General features: G+C 38.0%; 2 protein-coding genes across 3 annotated transcripts in view; one reads left to right on the plus strand and one right to left on the minus strand.

Annotated features, from left to right (window-relative positions):
- Window positions 1–10,740, plus strand: part of LOC122072892 (casein kinase II subunit alpha-2-like) — a 13,144-nt gene extending 2,404 nt beyond the window's left edge. Inside the window, exons 2-10 of one of the 2 annotated variants that reach the window (XM_042637323.1) lie at window positions 22–151; window positions 1,957–2,151; window positions 3,247–3,404; window positions 5,955–6,045; window positions 6,135–6,200; window positions 8,055–8,137; window positions 9,492–9,555; window positions 9,645–9,713; window positions 10,313–10,740. In XM_042637323.1, the coding sequence (XP_042493257.1) occupies window positions 22–151; window positions 1,957–2,151; window positions 3,247–3,404; window positions 5,955–6,045; window positions 6,135–6,200; window positions 8,055–8,137; window positions 9,492–9,555; window positions 9,645–9,713; window positions 10,313–10,372 (916 nt within the window). In that variant the 3' untranslated portion in view covers window positions 10,373–10,740. The remainder of the gene's footprint in view (window positions 1–21; window positions 152–1,956; window positions 2,152–3,246; window positions 3,405–5,954; window positions 6,046–6,134; window positions 6,201–8,054; window positions 8,138–9,491; window positions 9,556–9,644; window positions 9,714–10,312) is intronic. The other variant, XM_042637324.1, reaches the window with a different exon arrangement.
- Window positions 10,741–12,175: 1,435 nt separating this feature from the next.
- On the minus strand, window positions 12,176–16,814 carry LOC122073104 (leucine-rich repeat protein 1-like). The gene is made up of 7 exons (XM_042637627.1): window positions 16,617–16,814; window positions 16,348–16,480; window positions 16,175–16,246; window positions 15,863–16,006; window positions 15,685–15,756; window positions 15,518–15,589; window positions 12,176–12,506 (listed from the first exon to the last, which is right to left on the minus strand). Exons 1-7 carry the CDS (start codon window positions 16,696–16,698, stop codon window positions 12,437–12,439), a joined length of 645 nt encoding a protein of 214 aa, XP_042493561.1. The 5' UTR covers window positions 16,699–16,814; the 3' UTR covers window positions 12,176–12,436.
- Between the last annotated feature and the right edge of the window lie 538 nt (window positions 16,815–17,352).

Genomic DNA, 17,352 nt, shown 5'->3' on the forward strand with positions numbered 1-17,352 from the left:
AAAAAAAAAAAAAAAAAACAGTGACCAGGATGATTATGAGGTTGTTCGGAAAGTTGGAAGAGGAAAATACAGTGAGGTTTTTGAAGGTATAAACACCACCAGCAATGAGCGGTGCATCATCAAGATCCTCAAGCCTGTCAAGAAAAAGAAGGTGATCTTTACTCATCTAATTGTCTCTACTGCTTGCTTTTCAGGAACTCTGCTATGTTTTTCCAGAATTCCAGTTAGGCTCCATCTAGTTTGAATTGAAGGGAAATGAACTTAAACAAAACAAAAATAGAATTTTTTTTAATCATTACCAACAATGATTGTGTAACTAACACCCCCCACCCCAAAAAGAAGAAGAAAAAAATTCTAGTAATTAGCTTTTACTTATCTTTGGAACCTAATTCCTTGGATTTGGATAGGAACATAAGGATTCCATTTGAAAGTTCAGTGCCATTTTAGGAGTTAAGTTAATTACAAAATCATTCCTACAAAAGCTTCTATTTTGATTTTTAAAAATAATTTCCACTTCCCTGCATTTCCTTTATTTGCAACCAGATTGAGCCTTAACGGGTGCAGAATCATCATATTGAAAGATAAGGATTACCTCATTGCATTTATCTTTAGGTACTCTTTCATTAATGTGAGAGTCCTCTTGAATCTTCTTCTTCTCTTCTGTTCTCTCTTCTCTCTCTCTCTCTCTCTCAGTTCCAAAATATTTGCAGTCAATCAATGTGCTTTATGTGGTATTCATTACATTTCTCTGGGGAGAATATTTGTTATGACTTACAATAGTCTTGTGATGTATTAAGCAAACAAGGCAATTTAGGTGGCCAGTTTGATAGAAAAATGAATTGGAAAAATATAAAGGCAAAAAGGGGGAGGGGAATGTAGAATCGTAACATTACTGGTAAGCAATTAGCCTACTTATAGTGCTGCAAGTCTTGCTTTTAGGCCTGGAGGGGAGGAATATTTATACTTCATGGATCAGGATATCATTACCTATATAACTTCTTTGTATAAAGTTTTTATAAGTCAAGAAATTTTATTAATATAGAAAAAGGATCAAAGCTACACAGGGTATAAAGATGAGCTGAAAGCCTGAAACAGCTATACAAGACACAAGGATTCCCAAATGTACCTCTCCCTCATAGAATAAAAATGGCTCACTGATTTCTAAGGTCAGAATTCTTAACATCTCTAAATTCCTAAACCGTTCATGAAAGAGTTTATTTGGTTGTTTTTACCACCACATTAACTGGAACAGCAGTATTGATGAAACTCTTATCATTTCTTTCTTTACATTGCATTTAATTTGTTGTTGGGAACTTCAGGATGTTTGGTATCCATTTTAATATCTCTATAATATGAGCTCCATTTGGCATTTGAGAATGATGTTGAAATTGAAAAACCTCCTCAGTTGCTGTGTTCGTGCCTATGGATTTATATACCATGCTTTTATATTGAGTAGGAAATATAAAACGTTGAGCTGTCAAAAAGCCTCAATTGCAGGGTTAGCACTTATCGTTGTCATTGCAGAAAAGAGGCCCATTGAGATTTATTCAGAGGTGTTGCAGCCCTGCTTAGGTTTTCCTATGGTAGTATGGGAAAGCTGAACCAAGATCTCTACTTTCTTTCAGTTTTCATACAAGGTCTCAATTGATCTAAGATCGTTAGGCTCCTGCAGTAAATTTTATTGGATTTGCTATTGTGCTCAATATCTGTGATGACCTTCAGTTGTTTATGTATAGAGTTTCTACAATATTCCAAGACTTTATATTACTCTCCCATGAGTATAATGTTGAGATAAACATGGATAGAAGAAGTGTGACACTCTGGAATTCATTTTCCTTAAGAAGCAATCCTGCCTTTCTTTTATATATATTATATCTTTCCTTGGATTTTTTTCCCCTTTGTTTTATTAGGACTTATCATGTGTAACTTCAAAATTTATATTGGTTCATTTTGCAGATAAAAAGGGAGATAAAAATACTGCAAAACCTTTGTGGAGGCCCAAATATTGTGAAGCTGCTTGATATTGTCAGAGACCAGCATTCCAAAACTCCTAGCTTAATATTTGAATATGTGAACAGCACAGATTTCAAAATTTTGTACCCCACGCTGACAGACTATGACATTCGCTACTACATTTATGAACTTCTCAAGGTTTTTTTCTTGTCCTCCAAATTATGGAGAGTGCATCTTATCAGTTTACTATTTCTGTTATTTATTTTTGGAATTATGCTCACTCTATGTCATGCTGTTAATCTCTTGCTTGTTTTAGTAAAATAAGTATACTGGAATCAGCTCTAAAGTTACGAATGCTTTTTTTTGGTTTGGAGTTGGAAAAATTATGAGAACCATGTAACTGCAGCTAAAGGGAAGACTAAGAAATTATTCTTCTCGAAGACAAGTCTAAACATAATATTCCTTTGGAGATGGTTTTCCTCAAGCCCCGATGAAGGGGGGATTTCTTCGGTGATGGCCATCATTGGCCTTGGCTGGGTGTCAGGGAACAGTGGAAGGAATTTTGACCTCTAACAAATGTTGGTGGGCGGAGTAATAATGATCCTTGATCTATGGGTGTTTCCTTTACCCATGGTGAAGGAAAGCTTTCTCCCTATCCCTTTTATCCTCGGTGGGGAGAAGGCAGTATGATTTTGAGAGTTTTTATTTGTCCAGTGTGGCATGTTGCATGGGGCCCAAAATATGTAATTATTTTGGGCAAAACAAATCTCTGAAAATCCAGGACAACCAAGAGGGTGCACACCAAGAGAGGGACTACAATGAGGTTGCATCCATTACATGGGGGTATTCTAAAGTTTGACACAGTACTGATCCAGACCACCCCTTATATATCAAGGTTGGAATCGCCACATTATCCTGTCATGTGGCAGAACTAGGTGGACCGTGGAGCGCTTTGGCATTTATTCATGCAGACATTGCTGTCTGGTACTATTGACCCGGTTCTCATTGTGATTTTGAGATGAGGGGGACCACAAGGGTGTAATCTCATTCACTGTACGATACCATTTTATGGTCTTTGATCTCTTGGAAGTATTTAAACTGTGATATTCCAACTGTGGCAACTGAAATGGTTTCCTGTGGGTACTAATTATTTGCATTTGTATCAGATGTAATTTTACAAAACTAATGCTGTTTTCTGTGTCCTATAGCACAGAAAGTTGCCGATACATCAGGTACTGGATGTAGCATTGCACGCTTAACTCATCCTCCCCTTCCCCCTCTTTTCCAATGCAGGCATTAGATTACTGTCATTCACAAGGTATCATGCATAGAGATGTCAAGCCCCACAATGTTATGATAGACCATGAGCTGAGAAAACTTCGCCTGATAGATTGGGGTCTTGCTGAATTCTACCATCCTGGCAAGGAATACAATGTCCGTGTAGCCTCAAGGTAAAGCCTTCATATATCATATTGATAGTTAAAGAGAAAAAAAGAGGGTATTCCAAATAGAACAGGTGAATTGTTAGTACTGTCAGCCGTCCAGTTATATGTCCACCCTAACCCCTCAGCTGGTTAATGCCCAAAAACCCAATCTATAAAATTATAGTTTGAACTATAAGTTAAACTGTTCAATTGTGCAACTGCAAACAGTTAAAATCGTCTTGAAGATAGGGTGAACTCGAATTCATTTGGAAGAGGGAACTGGGAAGGGGAGGGAGCTTCCACCGAGTGTCTTAGAAGCCATCCTGACACTCTCAGCTTATCTGTCGCGCGTGGCAGGATCATTGGCACTCAAGCTTTGCGGACGTGCTTTCTTTGGCATCATATTAGTCTGTTGATTTTATCTAGTGTGACATTTCCAATAATGTTTTGAAATGGCCATTCTATCAGAAGGTATTCATGGTGAATGAGAGGAGCAGAATTCTTGAATTCCCTTGCTTTAGACTGAATGGAGAGTTTGTGGGCTCTGGTGGTTCTACCTGGTAAAAAAAAACCGGAATGAGGGCTGTCATAGAAAGCCTTTATGAAGGCTACTGGGTTTGGTATTCTTTAGTGGCTGCCAAGTTCACTAGACTGTTTGATGGTCAACAAAATCTTCAGGGGTGCATTTGCCCCCCCCCCCACTCTGCGGTAGCAGGAGCCGCGTGCACTGGGTTGCTCTTTATCATTTTGTGTAATGTATCTGGAGAAAGGCCCTGAGTGAGACAAAAACCTTTAATTGCATATGCCTCTTCTAGGATTAGGTGACTGAATGGAATCCTGTTCTACTCTGTCGGACAGATTAATTGATAAAGCTAAAACTCATTTATGAAATCAGTAGATGTCATTATATTTATATCAGCACTCTTAAAGGTGTTAAGGGCATAGGTTAGGTTTATCCTACTCCATCTTCTGGACTTCTAGAAGCCAGCTTCTCAAAAGATTAAACGTGCAGCCGATAGAATTATAGTGTTTAAAGACTCTAATGTATGAAGCGCGAGAAGCCCTTGGGCTTATACAGAAAAGATTCCAAACATGTAAAATTTTAAACCCCAGAAGCTTACCCAATCATGCACTAATTATATGAGAGGCACAAGGTCATTATGTCGGCATTTTTTAGTTTTGATATGATTCATTTCCATGGAAAATATAATTTGTTGTTATAACCCCCCCCCCACCTAGTGTTTTTTTTCCTTTTGCTAGGGTGATGGGGTATGTGAGCATAGTGGTTATATTGTTTTGGTGGATGAGACAAAAGTTGGGACTAAAGCTAAGTTGCAGCTATGGAGATCAACCTTAGAATCTAGAGGTTTTAAGATATGTAGAACAAAGATGGAGTATATGATGTGTAAATTTAGTCATTTCCATGGAAAATATAATTTGTTGTTATAAACCCCCCCCCCCACCAAGTGTTATTTTTTCCTTTTGCTAGGGTGATGGGGTATGTGAGCATAGTGATTAAATTGTTCTTGTGGATGAGACAAAAGTTGGGATTAAAGCTAAGTTGGAGCTATGGAGATCAGCCTTGGAATCTAGAGGTTTTAAGATATGTCGAACAAAGATGGAGTATATGATGTGTAAATTTAGTCACACACTGTGATGGATAACGAAATGGTAAAGATCGAGGAGAGATAGGTACTACAAAGTGACAATTTTAAGTATCTGGGGTCAATCATAAGTAAAGAAGGTGATATAAAGAATGATGTTTCACGGAGGTTTAAAGTGGGATGGATGAAGTGGAGAGGTGCGTCTGGGGTGTTTTGTGGCTGACGTATTCCTTTAAAGCTTAAAGGAAAGTTCTATAGGACAGTTGTTAGACCGACTATGTTGAAGGGGCAGAATATTGGGAAATTAAGAAGTGTCATATCGATAAGTACGTGTAGCAGAGATGAGGATACTAAGATGGATGTGCGGCAAAACTAGGAAGGATGAAGTAAAGAATGACCATATTATAGCTGATTTGGGTGTTTCCTCAATTCATGATAAGCTCCGAGAAGCCGTTTGAGGTGGTATAGTCATGTTTAGCGGAGGCTTGGGGATGCGTCAGTAAGGAGGAGTGATCTAATTCAAATTGAAAGAGCTAAAAGAGCTAGGGGCGCGCCTAAAATGACCATAGGAGAGTAGTGAGGAAAGACATGAATGGTTTAGGTCTTGTCCCAAGTATGACCTTGGATAGATCTGATTGAAGGGCAAGAAGCCGTGGAGGCGACCCCATCTAGGTGAGTTATTACTGATTTGTTGTGTTTGTGTTCTTTGCCTTTTACTTCTACCCTTCGTTTTGCTGTCTTTGATCATATCCATGTAGCCGACCCCATTAAGTTGGGATAAGGCTGAGTTGTTGTTGTTGTTGTTATACCTTATTTTTACAAGCTCAAATGAGATGTCTAATTGTGTTACCTAGGTCACTATGTTTTCCCTTTAGTGGAACTTCTTGGATAATGGCTTTTGCTTGATCTAAAGCTTGTACATCTCATATTAATACCTGGAGAAAGTTAACCATGTGCAGTCCCGGTTCTGCAGATACTTTAAGGGGCCAGAGCTCCTTGTTGATTTACAGGACTATGACTATTCCTTGGACATGTGGAGTCTTGGTTGCATGTTTGCAGGGATGGTGAGAGACTTTTGTGTCAACTGTCAACGCTATGATGCTTTGTAGTCTTACCTAGCCACTTTCGCCAACATTGTGTATGCATTTTGCAGATATTTCGCAAGGAGCCATTCTTTTATGGCCATGACAACCATGACCAGCTTGTCAAAATTGCCAAGGTAATGTAGACTCTGATGATGGTTATGCTTACATACTCAACTAGAGTATCTTACCTTCTTGTGGTTTTTCTTACAACTTTTCAATTATGCAACTTCCATAATGTAGATCAACTTATTTTAGTTTCCTTTTTTTTTTTTTTGGTGTAAATACTGAAGATCTAGATGAGCTAAACTGTGGTTTAGAGACTTATTTCATTCTGTTTGAAAATAGAACTGTGTCTCATTCTCTATTTTAGGCCTTCTAAAGTTTCATTTGGGGACCTCATTTTAATATCTAATAATAATGGTTGTGTATGTTGGATCCTTTATTATTTGTTGTAGGGTTCTCATTGAATTAGATGTAGTTTTGTGGAAGCTTTGTAAATATATTTAAAAGGTTTAATTCCAAGATGCCTGATCTGTACACTGTCACGGGTGATGGCATACTTACCTAAAATTCTGAAAATACAGGATATACATGATTTTGAGTATTCTATCTAGTATGATGATACCATTCTTTTACTTCTAAAATTTAAGCAACGTCTCTTTCATAACGCTATTATCTTGCCAAGCACAAGTGAGACTATGAGGAGTGATCGGGGTAACACGCAATATGTTTCCAAATGAGAAATTTACTCCCAAATTGTTCATCCTAAATCTGGTTTCACCATCTTGTTGACATGGGCCCATTAAGTATTGATGCAGATAAATGAGAGAAGTGTGCTTATGGTGGAAATAAGCCTGGGGTTGAGTTACATGGGTTGGGCCTTTGGTCCAAGGGGTTTTCAATGTAGTGTGCCACTTAAATGGGCCTAAAATACGGGTAGGAGGTAGGAATATGGGATTAGTTGTGGTGTCTTCTAGAAGACTTTCTATTGTAAAGCTTATATTGGATTAAGAATATTTTATTCCAGTCTGAGTTGGTCATATTTTTCTTATTGGTTGTTAAGTTTTTAGGTTAGTTTATGGAGATTTTCTATTGGTTGGATGATGTAATAGGTTAAATTGGAGCTTCTCTTGGTTGGATGATGTAGGAGCTCTAGTCAGTTAATTGCAGGTTTCTGGAGTGGTTATAATGTGTAAAGGCCTTCAGGCCCCCCAATTGGTTTTAGCAATAAAGATATACTAAGAGCTATAGTTTTTGTCAAAACCATAGGGTAGTATGATCCCTCTACTCCTTTATTTATAGCTTTGCAAGTTGCAACATTACAAAAAAATAATATTTTTCATGCACAAGCAAGAGAGTTTTAGAGGAAACATAATAGATAGCTTTTACTCTACTACAAATTAGAAACTAATTACTTAATCCCATATAGGACCTAAATCCCTAATATTTGGGCTTAGGGAGAATTGGCACTATTAAAATAGAAAAATGAAATATATTAACCCCATGGCCCATAGAACCCATTGGACACTCATAATTAAACATATTAATCCAATTTGATGGCCTGGTTTGCTTCTGGCCTTCTCGTTCTTTTGAACTGCATCAGCCTATTCTTTGGCGATTCTCTGTTTATAATTGGGGCGATATTTGGAAGCTAGATGGAGGGAAAGCCCCACAAAAATTCATCCGTATTGATATGCAAATAAAGTTCTAATTCAATGCAGTCAGCATGTGTGCCATGCCAATAACCTGCTTGCTGGCAGATATGCATGCATATTTCTACCTGAAGCATCTCTTACAGCACAACCGTGCACAGTTTTCATGTTTGACAAGCCATGCATTGGAAATGTTGTGGTACCAGTCCTAGTAATTTCGTATTCCTGCTGGGATCCTAGGTGATGCATAGAGGGGTTGGATGGATTAATTTAGTTGATGATTCCTTAGAATGCTTACTGGACTTCCATTTGGTTTCTGACAAAATCTATTATCAGGTACTTGGGACAGATGAACTTAATTCATATCTGAACAAATACCGATTAGAGCTTGATCCTCAGCTTGATGCTCTTGTTGGGAGGTATGGATCTATTTCATGCAAATTGTGTTGTTTAAAAATAAATCCTGATTTAGGCAGATGATGCGGTTTCATTGGAGCATGTAGGCTTGTGATTATCTCCCTAGACTAGATTAGATTAAAAGTGGTGTAACCAGGTCTGCAAGTGAGAAAATTTGGATCAAATGCATCAGCATCCAAATTCAGATCTGATAAATGTATCCATTGGCCAAACTATATTTAATATTTTGATGGATATTTCATCCAATTATCTGACTCCAAACTGCCAGTGATTCGGTTATCTGAAATTAAATCTGATAATACCACATATGTTCATAACACATAATAGGGAAAAAGGTTCCATTACTTGGTTAGCCACATGGACCGATGATTTGGAAGGCTAACTGTTTGATAGATTAAAGATCCCATCTCTTATATCCTGTCAAATTTGGTTGTCTATTTCAACCGTGTGGCCACCAAATATGGGCTATCTCCCTTTATTTTTCAATGGTGCTTGTATGAGTTAATGTGATTCACGTCCTATGACTTTTCAGTATTTTTTTAAAACCTCTGTCATGTAGCATGATGTGCATGTACCCACTAAATTTAGGCCCCAATGCTGTCCCCGACATGGCAGCTATTAAGGGTTTGATGGGGTATGGTGTACTCAAACCCTGTTCCAATATAAATATTAGTACTAATAATAGGCAAAAGAACGCTACCCTGCTGACGCAAGCGCACGCCAGTGTGTGGGCCAATGGGAGAGCTCGTGGGAGCATCTTCAGCGCATGGTGGAGGGGGCAGCATGGTCTTTCTGCACCCTGCTGTGTCTCCTGTGCCAGCAGGGTAACTTTCATTATTCCTTAATAATAATAGTACAAATTAGGAACAAAGTTTTCTGGGTGAGACATAGAAAGCCACGCCCGGACATAGGCAGACACGGAATGACCCTTGTGCCCCTCTTGGGGGTGTGGGCTCTTGTGTTTGGGCGTGGCCCCTATGTCCCACTCAGAAAACACTTGCCCTGCAAATTATTACATAATTCCAGATACAACAACAACAAAGCCTTATTCCAGATAAAAAGATATGAATTAGTGTAGGATATGTTACACATTGTAAGGACAATTTATTTGATAACCATCTACAATCTTAAATTTGAATTTGAGTGGATGTATCAATATCGAGATTGTTTTTGAAATCTGATATACTGTATAAATATCTGAACAAATGGGCATGAAATAGATTGAATCTGGTTTTTTGAACATCTATTTTCTTCTCTACGTGTAGCTTTTATATGGGATTGAGGTTGTTCTGCTATATGTATAAGGAGTAATTATATTCATCTGTGCATCATCCTATTTTCTTTATCTTCTGTCAGGCACAGCAGGAAGCCCTGGTCCAAATTTATTAATGCGGATAATCAGCATCTAGTTTCACCTGAGGTAGGTATTTTGTATTTTGTGTAAATATTTTGTTCATATGATTGGCATAGGCTATTTTCTTAGTTACTTGTCATAAATGTGACATGCAGGCCATTGATTTTCTTGATAAGCTCCTTCGCTATGATCATGAGGGTAGGCTAACCGCAAGGGAAGCAATGGTAATCCCAGTGTTACCATACTACTACTTTGCTATGTGATGGTGGTTTTAAATGCATTCGTGAGGAATATGTTAATATGCAATTGATCCTCATTTCTTTTCCTTCTGGTACTCCTGGTGCTGCTTCCCACTCTTCTGGTTGCTTTCTACACTTTAATGTCTTTTCCGATTGCAAGGATACTACCAAGTGGCCTTGCAAAATGAGTTGGCTTCTATTTTGGGATTTATAATAATGGGTGTGCATAGAGAAAGTTGTGGGGTGGGAGGGGAGAGAATGCTGCCTCAACACACCAAATTTGAAAATTAGGTGTATTTTTTCCCTTCCCAGGAATTCTGAACTACTCAAGAAAGGGATTGATACAAAAGTAGTCTCTTTGTTCATCTTTTAGTGATAAAGCAATGCATGAAAGCTTTTGTTTGTTTCTTTGATGGTTGCCATGTTGAGCTCTGAGCCACTTCAAGTTCATTTATATCTTTTCTTATTTCACAACTAAAATATTGATTGTTATATTCGGAGTATCATGACAGAATATTGGTTTTGCCAAAACCCTTTGATATGGTTCATGTTTGAAGCGATTTTGATATACTTGTTTGTTCCAGGCCCATCCATATTTCCTTCAAGTGAGAGCTGCAGAAACCAGCAGGATGAGGACACAGTAAGCCCCTGCTTCATTGTGGGTAACCTGAACAGGAAACACTAAAATTCAATGGTGCGTTCTGTTGAGATGTAGCATGCTTTTTGTTACATGTTCAACTTAATGACTAGCTGCCTTTGTGCAGTTCAAGGCAGTTGCTCATGAATTTGTTGTATGATCTTCAAACTTTCTCCTTGCTGATAGAGAGGTTACATCTTGTATTTGTGCTCATGATTTTCATATATTTCACATTGTTTCATCATAACTACAATTTAAGTGTTTCTTTCAACTATTGAGAATTCTTCAATGTAAACATGTAGAATAGATGTTAAGTCTTTTATACGGTTATACTGTTGATTAATTTTGCCTGCATGAGAAACAGTTCTAACTTCTTGATGATTTATAACGGTTGAATGATTGTTATTCTCAGTTCGTGATGTGAGTGAGTATTTTGTTAGTTTTTTGGAAGTGAAAAGGTTCTCTAAGCCAGCTGACTGTGGAATGATACACTAGCATCCTTTCTCGCATGAAATGACTTCTTTGCTTGTAGCATGGAGTGGTGAACTTCACCACCTGGTGAAGGGAAACTTTGTCCTTTGTGGGGACTCCTATGTTTGGTTTCATAGTAATCCCAATCATATGTGAATTATCGCTCACTCTCTAGCTCAGAGGGCCATGTATTTGGTATATAAGATGATTTGAGTTGTGTAACTCTCTCTCTAGCTTGGAGGGCCACAACGTTGGTATGTTAGACGATTTGGCCTATTTCCTCTCCTTGCTTAATTTTTGTAATTAAGAAATCGAGTGCTACACATGCCCTCCCTATCAATAATATTTCTTCTTACCCCCCGACAAAAAAAAAAAAAAAAAAATCCCAATCGTCTATAAAGCTTCTTGACTCTTTTAACTGAAGTTCCAACTCAACACCCTTCTCTTTTTTTTTTTTTTTTTTTCTGATTAAATCTTATATGTGCTCTGTTGTTGGTAATATTTATTCTGGTCCGCAATAGTTTATTGACACTGGTCCACAAAAACCAATATTTCTCCCCCCACCCTGCCCTATTTGACAAAAGTTGGATAATACCCTCTCTTTTTATTCCGTCTCCCTATTCTACTTTAAATCTCCACGGTCCACCAGCAAATGATTCGCTTCCCCATTCAGAATTTGATAGGCCACCGAATTTTACTAAAAACTGGGAAGGGTGTCCTCTGTGCAAGTGGCATAGAATCGCACATCAAATGCTACAAAATAGAATTATACATGAAAGAACAACAAAATCATTTCATGTTATTAAGAAAGAGACACATAGGTCATTTCATGTTATTAAGAAAAACGAAGAGACACAGCTGCTAAACTCCCGTACTCATCACCTAAATAGAAGTCAAGCAACACCAAAATGAAGATGGTTAAAATTGCTAAATGGGAGCTCAAAAGTCCGGCAGAAAATTTACTGGCATATATTTTGCAGAATGGATCGGGTAGATGAGAAAAGTTCCTCTGATAGTTAGCATGTTCATTTTTTGGGGGGGGGGGGGGTGAACCGACTGCAATATTCATCATATAGACTTGTTTTTTCAGTGGTCCATGTTCTCCATATGGATTTGACTTCTTCAAACAGTTTCTATAAATTTATTTATTTTTCTTTTTTTTGGGTTACTATTTCTATAACTTACATCAGCACATTGGAGAGTTAGATCAATCCATGAAGTAAACCATGACTAGTCAACCATTTGGTGGATATAGCTTCCCATTCCCATTCCCATTCCCATTCCCATTCCCATTCTTTCCCCAAATAAAAAGAATAAAAGAAAATCTCAAAGCCAATTGTGGAGTCTAAAGAATCAAGCCACCAGATGAACTGATAAACAGTTACAAACCTGTAAATTAAATTGTTGGTACAACATTTTGCTGCAACCGGAATGTTACTACTGGACACAGCAGACCTATTCTTATTTTTCCTTTTCCTGAGCTCTCTTAATTATCTTCTATTTGCTTGACATATAATCTAACAAAGCCTTGGAGCTTTGTCTAGTAGATATATATATATATATAACCCTGTCATGAAGGATCGTGGAATAACAGAAATTTTCAGCACCCAAAATCGTAAGAAACCAGTCCTTGCAGCTCCGGTCCATTGAGTCGGGGGTTGTTTTCAAAACTGGAGAGCAAGAAAAAGGTCAATTAGACAGAATAATGAAGAATCTCATCTCTTTTTTTTCATTTTTTTCCCCCAGTAAACTCCAAGAACTAATTTGCACAGGAGCAGAAGATTCAAAACATGAAAAATAAAAACAAAAACAAAAACAAAAACAAAAACAAAAACAATAACAAAAAAAAACAAAAAACAAAAAACAAAACAAAACAAAACAAAACAAGAGCAGTTTCCCTTCCCCACTCTGTTCCTTGCACCCTGTTCCAAGTACCAGATTCCTACGCATGGTGAATTGCATATCAAGTTCCCACAAAATAAGGACACAAATTTTGACTAGTATATATGGTCATTCAACAACTAGGATTTTTGAGTAACTGGAGCACACAACCTTTAAAATCAATTATGTCAGTCGTAAAGCTAGAGAGGAATGGTCATATAAAAGTGCACAGTAAGTAACCCGGCAGGAGCTATAAGCTATTTCATTTTAGTCTGGCACAGCACTGATGGCTCAAATGTCCATTCATCACCTACATTTTTTTTTTTTTTTGGTAGAACCTACATTAATGTTACATGGACAGATGCAAAAGGTGGAATCCAATGTGTGTCAGGTAATCAAGACTTGTGAAGCTAAAACATGGATTCGGTAACATGAAAAAAGCTAATTATCATTGTAAACCAATCTGTTTAAAGGATTTGGTAACGTGTGTACAAAATCAGCAATACACCTTGAAAAAGGCCTAAACCCATACAAAGAATTTATATTTGCCACCTTGAAACTACCCATACTTTTTTTTTGGTAAAAAAACTACCCATACTGCATGAGTGTCAGAATCCGATACGGACATGTTATCAGTCAATAATAGGCCAATTTAACACTGATTAAATGAGAAACTAATGAAATAACCACGTAGAAACTTAAAACGATTCCTGTTTCCATCCAACCTCATGCAATAGTAAAATGTTCAAATCTGATACAAAAATCAATTGTGCATGTCACCTATGGCACCATGCACAGAACTAAGGTAAGAGTAAAGGAAATATTGAAGTCCACAGTTACTATTTCATGGTGGACACAAATGAATGTAAAATGAAAAATTTAAACAAAAAGACCATTAACAGAGTAATAAGCAAGCATTGGGGGACCGAGAAAGGCCCCAAGAAGGGATTTGCATCTGAACTACCTGCTGGTTCCTTCTGTTCAAAGGCCACATGAACCTGGTAAAAATTAACTTTTTTTCTTTATTTTTTTTTTTGGCGGGGGGGGGTGGTTGTGGGGGAGGGGGAATGGGAAGGGTCTGTTCTTGGACATGATAGGTCCATCAAATTTTGATAGTGCAGATCGATTGATGGATCTTTAGGTGGTGGGATTGCTTAATAGATAGAAGGGGGGAAATTCGGATCTGAGAACCTGCAAGCAAGGTGAAGCAGGGAAAAGGGGGAAAATAGATGATCCCAAAAATGAGGAAGAAAGGTAAAACCGAGGGGAAGAGATGAGAGAAGAGAGATAAAAAGAGAGGAGGGAGGAGGTTCACACACGACCTTACAAAAAAAAAAAAAAAAAAAAAAAACAGATTCTATTCCATTTCAAAATCACATACCGTAGGGAGATTGGTTACATATTTATAAGGAAATAAAAAAAATAAAATCTCCTAGATTAACTCAACTACCAGCACATTCCTAAACTAACTCAAAGGCTAACAACTTAGGGATAAATTATAAGATAAATCACTATCAAAAGCACCAAAATGGATACCACTAAAATAAGATACTAATTGTGAACCCCTTAATCCCCCACTTTTGGGACTTGTAATCCAGCCCATCACACTAAATAAACCTAAAAAATAATGCCCCACTCAATCCAATACTAAACCCTGACCCAAATTTGAACCATGCCTGTGTTAGTTGAAGGATAGCTAGAATCAGAAAACGTGACAAAGACATATGGTGAAGCCAATGGTACAACTCCAGCCTTGGTATAGAAACTATTAAGGAAGTGAAGGGAAGTGAAGAAAACAATGGAACCAGATGCTCTCTAGTTTGCCTCCGACGGCTGGGGCTACGTGCCCGGGTGCTGCCAGCTGTCTGATGCGCACCGGAGAGGGTTCAGGTCCGAAAACAACCCAGGGGGGGAGAGAGAGAGAGAGAGAGAGAGAGAGAGATTAACTATATGAAGCCAATGGTTTGGTGATCAGTTGTTACCAACTAATGATGGATTGGCAGGCTTTGAGCTGAGGTCTCTGGTTTGTACACTAAATACTTTGATCCATTTAGGAATATGGCCTCTTCAAAGAATGTGCAGGAACTGCACAAGAAAAGGCTAGAACATCATTTAAATTAGGTCAGGACAACTATTGTATGGAGGAGTCTTAAATGCAAAATTCTAGCCTAATGAAAAGAATCACTTTGATAAACCACAACTTTGGATTCATCTCAACAGAGGACATAATATTTCCACGAACACGGTATCACAGATTGTAACCTGATTTATATGGTTAGAGATATCAATCTTATCACTTTGCATGGGATACTAGTTAGTTATGCAACCTGTCCATGGTTGAGGCCTGTCATTGTTGGGGCCGCAGACATAGCACCTTCATCATACTTGTTTTCTAGCATTAGACTAAACATGGGTCGGTGAATTTGGATAAGAATTTGACCTGTGGACAAGGGCACAACATCCCCATATCCAAAAAGGAAAAAAGAAAAAGGGAGGCAAGCATATTAATTTGATCAATCTTACACTTCAGATATACTTGACGAGCATACACATTCCTGCCTAAATGAAAAATGAACCCTATCTTGGGACTCTTTGGGACCTCTAGCCTTTGTAATTTAAAGGCCAGAATCAAGTAAACAGCAAGTGAAAACAAGGACAACATATACACGCATGCTTTTCATAAACATTAGTCTGCCACGCCACCCAAAGGGCCACCATCAAGAAAGAAATGCATAGTTAGTATGAGAAATACACTCCAGAACATTTCAGAAGGGAGTGCAGATAAAGAAAATACAAGTACCTTTCTATAGGGAAACTCCCAAAAGGGCCATCAATTGGAATAGTTCCGCAGATATCATTGTTAGAAACATCACTGCAAGAGGGATATGACAATTGCAAGCAAATAAGATCTGTTTGGAATTGAAAGGAAAGTAATTTAAGACCCCTTTCTCCCCTGCCTTCACTTACAAGACTTTTAGGTTGGAAAGGGTAGTAAGCTCTCTTGGAATTGATCCTGTCAGCTTGTTGTTGTTAAAACGACTGTAACATCAAGTTCAAAAGGGGGGGAATTAAAAGAATGAGCTTATTACTATACGATCCCATTAAAAAAAAAAAAAAGTGAGTTCAAGAGGCGAAAGAAATATACAGGAATCTAAGTGACTTCAACTTAGCAAAAGACTTGGGAATCTCTCCTTCGAACTTATTGTTGTACAAATCCATGCTAACAAGGTTCTTCAAATTACCCAGCCCCTCAGGAATTTTCCCTTCGATATTATTCATATAAAGCTCCCTGCAAGAGGCGAGAAATTCTATTCACCATGAGGAAAACAACAATTTTAAAATGAAAAAGAAAAAAAAAAATTATATTCAGAAAAAGAAATCCATAATAAAGGACTTGAAGGAAAGACGGAAAGTTGAAACTATTCCCAAATCCAGACAAAGAAAGAAGGGAAATTACAAGTATTGTAGATGCTGAAGATCGCCGAGCTCCGGCCCCAAAGTACCAGAAATATTAGAATTTCCAAGATCCCTGCACGTCAAAAAGGGTAAGAATTAAATGGCAAAAAGAGATTTTTTGAGGGGGGAAGATGATTAAGTGTCAGGCAGAGGGAGTATGGAAAGTGAAGTTACAGTCGGATGACATGGTTGTCGGAGTCACATGTGACATGAAACCAGGTACATGGATTGACAAGGGTAGGGTCCCAGCTCTGCAAAACATTGGTGGGATCGGAAAGTCTGGCTCTCAAAGCATGGAGAGCATTTCCTGAAATTTAAATAAGATATGTAGAAAAAAAATCAATTCCAACGATTAGTAATCAAAAAGAGAGAGATCAGTAACCATAAAAAGAACAGAAACCCTAGAGAAAAAAAGGAAAGTAAAGAAAGGCAATGAATCAAACCTTCAGAGTTCGTGGAGAGAGCTGGAGAAACTAGAACAGCGAGGAGGAAGGAAAGTAAGGAAGGAAGGAAACGAAGAGCCATTTCAGAGAAGAAGGTGGAGGATAAGAAAAAGAAGAGACCACAGAGAGAGTTGAAAGGATAAATGGTTTCAAGTTTCAGATTTCAACAAAGTGGAGAGGAGGAAGGACTTGGAAATGGAATCGATCCTCCGTTGACTGTTGACTTCTGACAACTTAAAGGTCGTGCGAAGTGGCGCGTTGAATGGAGCCCACGTGGACTACAAGGCCATCGACTTGTGGCGCCCATTAATTTGTACGAGGGCGGTGTAGCTAACCATGGTCGGCCCCTGGTTTATTCATATATAATATGGGAAAAAGAGGATTCACCCTGGCCATTGGATCTCACTGTTTCATGGCAGAGGATTTTTGTGCGGCAAAAAGAAAACAGATTGATAACATAGCTCTTGGAACTAACATATGAGCACACGAAATTATCACCTACCTCTTGGAAAATAAAAAATTTCATCCAATGTATATGTTCATGTGTGAATTCTCATTGCCCCCACATTGATGCAAAGATTACATGAACACGTAGTAATCTCTTGTCTATTTTTATGCCCTTTTATGTGTTTTCATTGGTGGTTTTTATATAAGAAAGAAGGGAAAATGATTCATACATTGTTCGCGTAAGGATTCCTTGGCATGCCAAAACACAAAATGGGTAAGGTCTTGTTAT

Source organism: Macadamia integrifolia, chromosome 3 (assembly GCF_013358625.1).
Source record: "Macadamia integrifolia cultivar HAES 741 chromosome 3, SCU_Mint_v3, whole genome shotgun sequence".
Classification (NCBI taxonomy): Eukaryota; Viridiplantae; Streptophyta; class Magnoliopsida; order Proteales; family Proteaceae; genus Macadamia; species Macadamia integrifolia.

What these genes read in the sequence shown, in the direction of transcription:
- LOC122073104 (XM_042637627.1), bottom strand. Translation starts at nt 16,698, where the DNA reads ATGGCTCTTCGTTTCCTTCCTTCCTTACTTTCCTTCCTCCTCGCTGTT. An exon ending in TCTCTCCACGAACTCTGAAG is followed by an intron (nt 16,481 to 16,616) that starts GTTTGATTCATT and finishes TTTAAATTTCAG; the next exon opens with GAAATGCTCTCCATGCTTTG. An exon ending in CTTCAGCATCTACAATACTT is followed by an intron (nt 16,007 to 16,174) that starts GTAATTTCCCTT and finishes CGCCTCTTGCAG; the next exon opens with GGAGCTTTATATGAATAATA.